The 9,037-nt window shown below is 53.2% G+C and overlaps 2 protein-coding genes across 2 annotated transcripts; one reads left to right on the top strand and one right to left on the bottom strand.

Moving 5' to 3' along the window:
• Window positions 1-769: 769 nt before the first annotated feature.
• ISF_09339 (Phosphatidylserine decarboxylase) lies at window positions 770-4,234 on the bottom strand (the record flags this gene model as incomplete). Its single annotated transcript, XM_018852942.1, has 5 exons — window positions 770-988; window positions 1,038-1,789; window positions 1,837-3,925; window positions 4,025-4,069; window positions 4,154-4,234. 5 exons carry the CDS (start codon window positions 4,232-4,234, stop codon window positions 770-772), a joined length of 3,186 nt encoding a protein of 1,061 aa, XP_018699869.1.
• Window positions 4,235-7,722: 3,488 nt separating this feature from the next.
• ISF_09338 (cholinephosphate cytidylyltransferase) lies at window positions 7,723-9,037 on the top strand (the record flags this gene model as incomplete). The annotated part of the gene is made up of 3 exons (XM_018852941.1): window positions 7,723-7,912; window positions 7,994-8,135; window positions 8,194-9,037. The coding sequence occupies 3 exons, from the start codon at window positions 7,723-7,725 to the stop codon at window positions 9,035-9,037; spliced, it is 1,176 nt and encodes a 391-aa protein (XP_018699868.1).

Here is a 9,037-nt window from a genome sequence, read left to right as displayed (position 1 = left end):
ACACACACACACACACACACACACAGCCAAAATGTCTCCCACATACACAATGTCCGCGCACTTTTGCAGACAAGTATACTCGTCCTGGCGCGAGACTCGTCGAGGCAACAACAGAGACATGACCACCACAACCACGGCCACACCTGACTTGATGGCCCTCAAGAGCAACAACTCTTCTCCCTCTACCTCACCCAGGGCCAGCTTCAGCTCCATCAGCAGCGAGTCATCCTCGTCAGCCTGGACCCGACCATCGTCCTCATCCAGTGATCGGTAATTCGTCTCGGTCGAAATTTCAACCAGCAAAAAATCATCAAAATCAAGGTCATGCTTGGCAATTTTGGGATTTGGAGGGCAATTTGTCAAATGGGAGGGAGGATACATCACAGCTTAGCGTTCGCCGCCTTCAACTTTTTTTGTTTTAGTTTTCGAATTTCGTCTTTTACCCTTTTTATACAGCTACCATTCAGCTACACTATTCAACAGATTTTTTCAATGCATACTGGATTCATGCTTGTCAAGGAAACTAAAACTAGCCGTTTATAGGTAGCTACTTGCCTCAGGTTTTCCCAGTTGCCATGACATTCCCAGACTGTCTCTCTCGCTCGCTGCATATACCGCATCAGGTCGTTGAGGATTTCGTCTTTTTTCTTTCGCGCTTCTCTTTTCTCTCTCCCCGTAGAAATGCGTTTCGCATGTTGAAATTCGAATTGCTTATGCCAATGCAGAACCGTATGAAAACAAACAAACAAATCGTTTACAAAGTAGCCCCTTACAACGCGGAAGCTGCCATCGTGTTCATGGTCGGTGGCAGATTGTGCAGCCCATCGTCGTCATTGCTATCGCTGGGCGAGTCTTGGGCCATACTACCCTGGATGCGACGCTTGGCATCCTTCTTCTGTTCTTCGGTAATGTTCTCCTCGCTCACGCGCATGTCGTCCGCCCACTGCGGCTCGTCAGGCGAATGACCAACAGACATTCCAACGCGAATCTGTCTTAGGTTAGTTGATGTTTATGAAATAGAATCTAGAGAGTCTCACCAAAGTCTCAAGTGCACCGCTAGCATTCTCAGTCAAGTCGGAATCAAATCGCATCTTCCCGGGCTCAAAGAGCAGCAGGATCGTGCTGCCTCCAAACTTAAAGTATCCCAGCTCCTCGGCGCGCTGGACTCTTTCACCCGCCGTCCGCGTAATGACGGTGCTGCCGACCATCATCGCGCCAACGCAAATGACCATCACACGGCCATGCACCTCGCTGTCAATGGGTACCACCACACGGACGTTCTCGCCATAGACATCAAGTGCTGATCGAATAGCCATAGGGTTGACAGTGTAATACTCTCCGGCAATCGTTTTGGGCTCACCCATGACACCATCGACGGGAATGTGGAAGCGGTGGTAGTCTTGTGGTGCGAGACGGAAGATTCCCAATGCACCATTTTCGAATCTGGCCACGTCGTCCGGGTATGCATCTCCCAAGAGCCTCTTCATACTGAACTCGCGACCCTTGACCCAAATCTTAGTCGCTTGCGTAAGGTGGTTGAAGACTACACTGCGGCAATCTGCTGGCGACACGATGATGGCCGGGTTGTTTGGTGCTGAGCAGGGACGTGCCCCCGGCTTCAGTGCACGGTAGAAGAACTCGTTAAAGTTTTGGAACTGATCGAGCGGCAATAAGACCTCGTCCATGTTCAGACGATGGAAGTGGATAAACTTTTCGATTTCATCCTTGGACGCCGGGTCGTCGAACTTCTTACCCTGCTTGATACTCAAGTTCTTCAACATTTTACGAACTAGTCCTTGTTAGCAATGACCTCTGCATTACAATCAATTCACCTACTCTGCTTGTTCTCCATATCGCGCGACTTCAGCCCCTTGTACAACATTCGGATGCCAAGTCGGACGTAAACACTCATCTTCTCCTCGTTGATCTGGCCCGTGAGGCGATCTTGGACAAGGATATTGGCCGAATTGGCACCAAGCTTGTATCCTCCATACGAAATCTTGGTGATAACCTTGGAGTACCACTTGCGTTGGGCTTGACTGGCTGTAACAAAGCCACCCATGAGGACAGTCTTCACCTGTCGCCAGTCTTGACTTGCGCAGGTTGCAATGTGAGTAACAATATCGGTATCGTTGCGCTTGTTGAGGCGGGGTTGGTGGCAAATGGGACACTCGCGAATCTCAACAACATGCTCGTCGCCAGAGTCTTCCTTTTCAGTAAAGTCTTGGCCGCCGTCACTGGGCGTTGACGAACCCGAATTCGCGCCACCTTGATCTGCGTTGCCCCCAACAGTGAGAAACTTAACCTTATCCACTACGCTGCTCTCTGGTCTAGACTTGGCTTCGAGCTGATCCTCGAGGCAAATGACAACCTCGTCGAAAGTGAGATCCCAGCTCTCTTCATTATCGGCAGCCTTGTGAGGGAAGCGCTGGAAGAAGCTGTCGATGGTTGAGTCCTTGAGTGTCGAACCCAGAGTGTCGAGCATAGTCGTAAGCTCAATACGGCTGATGCGGCCACTCTCGTCGGTATCGTACTGTCGAAGCATGGCACGCCAGAACTGCTGACGAAGCGCAGGATACGGGACATACTTGGCCCTGAGATACACTACTGGGCTATGTTTGGCCTCCCATTTTTCAATGTTCTTCAGCGTCAGCGGCACAGAGAATTCGTGGAACTCCGGGTCGTCATCCTCCCCATTGGTCTCCAGCTCTGTGAGTGATGTGAATTGTGTCTCTGGGGGGGCTAGTAGACTTGGGTTGCTTGTGGACTGGCTGGCCTCCAAAGACGGCGCTTGGGACGGGGCACTGGTGACTGAGGCGGCCTTGTTGGATTTTTTGTTGAGGCTTTGAGACGAGGAACTGCGCGAGAGACCCATTCTCTGCAGACGAGACTTATGCGGCAGAGGAGTGGCCTCTCGAGGCTCTTGAGGCTCGCGAACTTCGTACAATCCGGTGGTTGGGTCGGCCTGGGGCGCCTTCTTGAGCAAATCTTGGACAGGAAGCGTGCAAGATGCGATGAAATCGTTGCCAGAGTACTTATCGTGATCAATTACGGTGAATGAAAAGCTGTACGACTTTTCATGGTTAAGCAGCTGGAAGATCATTTTTTCGTTGAATACTGGATTGAGGTTGTGTCGGACGCGGCGAGTTCTGTATGTCTTTCGGCCGAGGGAAGCGACAACGAAGGGATCCATATCAAAGCTGGTACGGGTAAGGTTATGCTCTGGTGGAAGATCGGTAACACGACAAATCTCGAGGTAAATGATGCCGACAACGTCGCTGTCGCCATTGGTGAAGGCGTACGCGCTACGTCGATTTTTGCGCTTGAGTCCTCGAATTCGGAGTCGGCGTCGACGTTTTTCGGCTGTCTCGGGCTTGGAGGCATCTTCACCCTCATCTTCACCCTCTCCCTCTCCTTCATCGTTGCTGTCTTCTTCGAAATCGGAGCCTTCCTCGTCATCGTCTTCCACGAACTCGCCGAGAGGATCCGCTCGCTGGGGTGTCACGGCGGCAGGCGTCACACCAGCGCTACCAGTAGAAGCAACAGGAACAGAGCGGATGAGGGATTGGAGCCTTTCCATGGTCTGCGGGTGCGGGGAAGCGGGATTGGCGATGTCGAGAAGGGTGAATTGCAGCATGACCTCGCCGGACACAATGCTGGTCTTCTTGCCAGGTCGCTTGCTGCGGAGAGGGTACCATTTGGCTTCTTGGGCATTCTTTTCGTTTTGAAATATTTCTTCGAGGGCGAGGTCGAATTCACCGAGGTAGTCTTTACCGAATCGATCCTTGTCCCAGCAAATAACGTCGAGGACGAGACTGTTTATGCCGTTGATTGGCAGCTGTTCGATGATGTTCCACTCCGGGTTCAGCGTTTTCGGCACGGCGTGCGTAACGGCGCGGGCATCACCTAGTCTGAGGACGAGATACTGGGAAAGCAATCACGCATGAGCAACACATGATGGGACGGAGCATGAAGCTACTGGATCTTGGGATGCCTGCAGATTTTTCGCTCATCTCAAACTTACCGGGTCTGACATGCCATTTCGATCCTTGGCAGCCAAGTTTCTAGCCTTTAGAGAAGATCCTGTCAGCGTCCGTAGAATTGAAAAGGCAGCAAAGCCCTGTTGGATTCAAAACTTGGTTGGCAGCTCTACCTTCATAACGACGACCTTCAGAGCCAGTCCAGTCGCGGGCTCGGCCGTCGAGCCGCCATTATCGCTCTTGAAACGACCCATCGCTGCGATGAACTGGCCTAAAGCTTGCTACTCGATGGCGGAATGGTGGGTGTCATGCACAGCTGTAAAATGGCGAGGGACTGGTATAAGAAGGATTAGAGGGTCGCAGGTTCGTGTAACGGGAATGAAGGAGAAAGCGTAGGAGTAAAACGAGGCGTTGAGGGCTATGCGAGGATAAGCGATATTATTAGAGCTCTCAGCTTTGGCAGAGAGTCGGTGACGACACATGCCACCATGGCACTGGTACCGTGCTAGGGAGGCGATTTGCACAGTACGCAACGGGATCTTCCACCGAAACGACTTAGCGGGGCGGGGTTTCTTCATCAGTGGCAACGCCGAGCTGGGCAGTGGCTGTTGCACAGTACGAACATGAAAGGGACCCCTCAATGGAACCACATGCCAGTTAAAAAGTCCAACGGACAGTGGAAATTGTCCCGCAGCTTGCAAGGCGCAGTCGCTCGATCCTTGCTGTGGTAATAATAAATGAGATAAAGTACCCGGGATGAGGCAAAGCAACGGGCACAGCCAGGCGCAGCGAGGCTGACGGATCTGCCCTGCAGTGCGCTGCTTCATGCATTACAGCACCTCCCAGGTACTAAAATCAACAGTCGCTCTGCTGTGCCTGCAGTGCCCATATCCCTGGCACTGAAGTGCGGCCGCCTATGTACTGTAGTACATACAGTAGAATGCCTCCGCCCCCAGCGCAGTGCAGCAATCAGATTTTATCGCGCACCACCAGGCACCTCTGGTGTTGGATTGGATGCGCCGCCAAGATTGCAACACATATATATCGACCGGGTTGTTCGGCAGCACAGTGCGAACAAGAATAGCGAGGCCGTGGCATCCATTGGCGGCGTGGCATGTCTTCGAGAGGTAACGTTCGAAAGCCAGGCCAGCCAGTGAGGGGTAAGCTTTACATACAGCGTCATCGTTGCAGGGGACCGAATAGCTTGGAGCTAGCACCTGTTGCGGCGTTTCTAGTTGGGTTGACTTTTTGCGTTCCTTTCTGACCTACAGGGCTGAGAGTGTCGGCAAGATATAATAATTTATACTTGGAGGCCATTTGGCGCGGCCAAACGCGCCATGTCGGGGACACGATACTCCGTACCAAGTACCTCGTGTCACGATTGTTGTCACTCACATCACTTCGCCACATAGCCTCCCCCTTTTATTCCTTGGGAAGGTTTGGCAATTCATGGGTACCGTAATGTACCTGAAATTGATGAGTCGGCTGCAGGTGAGCGGCTGAATTGAAAACCACTCTTCTACGTGGCTCGGCTGCAGGCAATTACCTAAAATGTGGGCGACTGTCACCGTTATAAACTGCAGTGCTTGTGTCGGCGTTCTCCTCTTCCATAACCTAGGTACTACGTGAACTAGTTAACTAGTCAAATCGCTATCCATATGAATTACTATAACTAACAAAAGCCCTCGCAGAAATAGGCATATCAGCACGCGACAGCAGGCTGGGATCAATGGCGCGCCCAGCTGATCCATCTTCCTCTTGTCTACCAGTCCATGCACGACAGTAGCTAAGCTTAATTAGGCGGCCCGGGAACAACCAGTGCATCTTAATCTCTCCAGCAAGTCCAGACCATCCAGACAACTAGCATGTGGCGTTGCACTCAGCTACCCCGGGAAATGAGCCCATCCCATCCGGGGGACCTGGAGTTGATTGGCCTCAACCCTCGAACATGGGCTGGATACCTAGTTCCAGGCATGTACGAGCTGACATTGCCGGATTTTTAAACAACGAGTTGACGAGTGGTCAAATCTACGTTGGGAAAGGCTAAAAATCTTTGTCAAAACAAGCCGACTCGCCAGGAGGTGGCTTGCCTGTGTTCCAATATTCACCGGAGCAGGCTGGAAACATTATTAGACGAGGGCAGCTGCGGGCCGAGAGCTCTAGTTACCCAGTATTCAAGGAGTTCTTGAGAGCCTCTCCCGTCCATGTCGCCTGAGACTTCACGACTTTTATACACTGTGGCTGAGATTTTGTGATGAGACAACCGCCCACTGTGACGACCAAATTTGGATCTACTAATCTGTAGTCCAACTCCAGGCTTTAAATTCGCAATTAAGAAGTTGCAGAAGCCGCAATTGCAGCCAGGACACCCGGACACGGCGGAAGGAACACCATTTCCAACCCCGGTCCCGCAAGCCGCGCTCGCCGCGTCTTGTGTCCTGTCCGGGGGTACCGGTAGGGCGATGACACGGCATTGTTACAATCCGAAGCACATAAAATGGACTCGCTAATAAGGGATTAGTGTTCCTGGCAAGTAAACCTCTGCACAGATGAGCAAGGACTGGTCTTGACTCCGTGCACTTGTTGCTCGCGTGCTCAATCTTCAAGGTGTTTCGCTAGACCAGACCAGGAACAGGTCTAGCTAGCTGGTACGAGACATCTCGCCTTTGATTAGCGGAATGGACTAGCCGCAGTAGTGATGGGCATGGAAGAAGGAAGCCCTAACTTGCTCTCGGGGAGCGCTCCCTCGAAGATTGTCAGTGGGAGTGGAGGAATGCCCACTGGCAATACGAGAACTCGCGTTGCGGCAGACGGGGCGCAGATCGGTATCAACACTTCAAACATTATCTCGAGTGTATGCTGCCAGCTGCCAGTTGTCGGATGAATGCAGCAGTCGAGTGCACAATAGTAATGGTGGATGTGTTGGGCTGGTCTTGCCTGGAGCTGGACTAAATTCGGAAGTATTCTTTGAGTGTGTGTCAAACCCTGCTCTGAGGTTAGCCATTACCATGACGAGCAGGAGGAAATCAAGGTTTTCTGTAGCTCTCGACGATCAGGCGAAGTAATGACATCAAACCGCAGCGCAGCAATTAGGAATCAAGAACGCATCATCGTTCGTAGCTATCTACTTTTCAACAATCTCCTCGATTCAAGAAGGTTGCTGCCGAATTGACCCCCTCCCCCCCTCTTGCATCAGCTGAATTATTGAAATTTTGCAGTCTGCAGCCTTCGTGTTGGAGACGGCTCGCTCCACCAGCGAGTACAAGCAATCCACGTTAGAAAGCGGCTTGCCACCAGCCACGACTATGCCTAGGAGGTACCTACGATTTCACCAAAGCGCCTTGCGTCTCTAGGTATCTGCCATCCTCCGCGCGCAGCCACGACTTCTCCACTGTAAATGACGCGCCCCCTTGAACCTCAAAATAGCACCACTTTTTTTCTGGCTCGCCCTGCTAGGCCAGTTCCACAAGCTCAGCACCGTCGTTCGCCTACCCAGCTAGATTAGTCTTGCTCTCTCCTGATTATCGATTTCTTAATACCTGGTCCGACCCGGTCACGCGACACTCCTTCATCCCTTTCTTCGTCTGCTTCCATCTTGTTGCGTGGTTCAGCCAGGTTCGATTTCCTCCCCCGATACGAGCCTCCTTGCAACTGCCAATCGCCCCTGCTGCCGTAGCAGAGACAGTGCTCCTCGGCAAACGCACATCTTCTTTTTGTACACATCACACGACAATCCATCGCAATGGCATCTGCTTCGTCCGCCGCTAGCAAGCGCAAGAGAGCCGGCGTCGCTTCTCCTGAGAGCGAGGCCCAGGCTGCTGCTGCCGAGGAAGCTCCTCATACTCAGAACGGTGGCCCTCACCCTAAGCGGCAGCGGGCCAACTCGGGACGAGCTGTCGACGCTCCGAGCGACGAGGATAATGCTGGCTCTGGTAGGTTCACTGATTACCTGATCCCTTCAAACGGGACCGCCGCGATGGAGTACACATTATCTAACCAGCTTGATATCATAGATAACGAAGACGTTGAGGTAATGGCCCCTCCTCCAATCGGCGAAATTGTCCACCCCGCCGGCGGCTACCGAACCAACTCTCCTCCCGTTGGCCGGGCCGTCCGTGTCTACGCCGACGGCGTGTTCGATCTCTTTCACCTTGGGTACGCTTCCCTGTTCATTATGAATAACTCGAAGTGCGACATGCTAATTCCCCCATAGTCACATGCGCCAGCTCGAGCAGGCCAAGAATGCTTTTCCCAACACGACCCTCGTCGTCGGTGTCACCGGCGACGTCGAGACGCATAACCGCAAGGGCCTGACTGTCATGTCTGCCAAGGAGCGCGCTGAGTCCCTCCGCCACTGCAAGTGGGTTGACGAGGTGATTGAAGATTGCCCGTGGATCGTGACGCGCGAATTTCTCGAGGAGCACCGCCTTGATTACGTAGCCCACGATGACCTCCCCTACGGCGCCGACGAAGGCGACGATATCTATCAGCCTATAAAGGAGGCCGGCAAGTTCCTTGTTACGCAGCGCACCGAGGGTGTCAGCACCACAGGCCTCATTACCCGCATCGTCCGCGACTACGAAAAGTACATTAGCCGCCAGTTCAAGCGCGGCACTTCGCGTCAAGAGCTCAACGTCAGCTGGCTCAAGAAGAACGAGCTTGATATCAAGCGCCACGTCCAGGAGCTCCGCGATAACATCACGAACAACTGGACCAGCACTGGACAGGAGCTCAGCCGTGAGTTGCGCCAATTCTGGCCTACCAGCCGCCCGCAGAGCCCTGCCCGCTTCACGCAGAGCTCCAGCGACCTGGCCCGATCCCCCACGACCCCTGGCGCCTCCAACTCCAAGGAGTTTGTCACGGGATACGCCCTTGGTCTCGTCGGCGGCGTCCGCTCCTGGATGACCAAAAACCGCCGCACCGTGCGCGATGCCAGACCGCCCAGCGACGACGACTCAGAGGAGAGCGACGAGCAGGCGGCTGACCGCAGCCGTAAGGCTTCTCAGAGCCATATTGTCTCTCCCACGCCAACCAAGGTCGGCGCGACCAAGGCTTAA

This window comes from Cordyceps fumosorosea (genome assembly GCF_001636725.1).
Source record: "Cordyceps fumosorosea ARSEF 2679 chromosome Unknown scaffold_46, whole genome shotgun sequence".
Classification (NCBI taxonomy): Eukaryota; Fungi; Ascomycota; class Sordariomycetes; order Hypocreales; family Cordycipitaceae; genus Cordyceps; species Cordyceps fumosorosea.
Note: the sequence above shows the minus strand (reverse complement) of the source record. Positions and strands in the feature narration are given on the sequence as shown.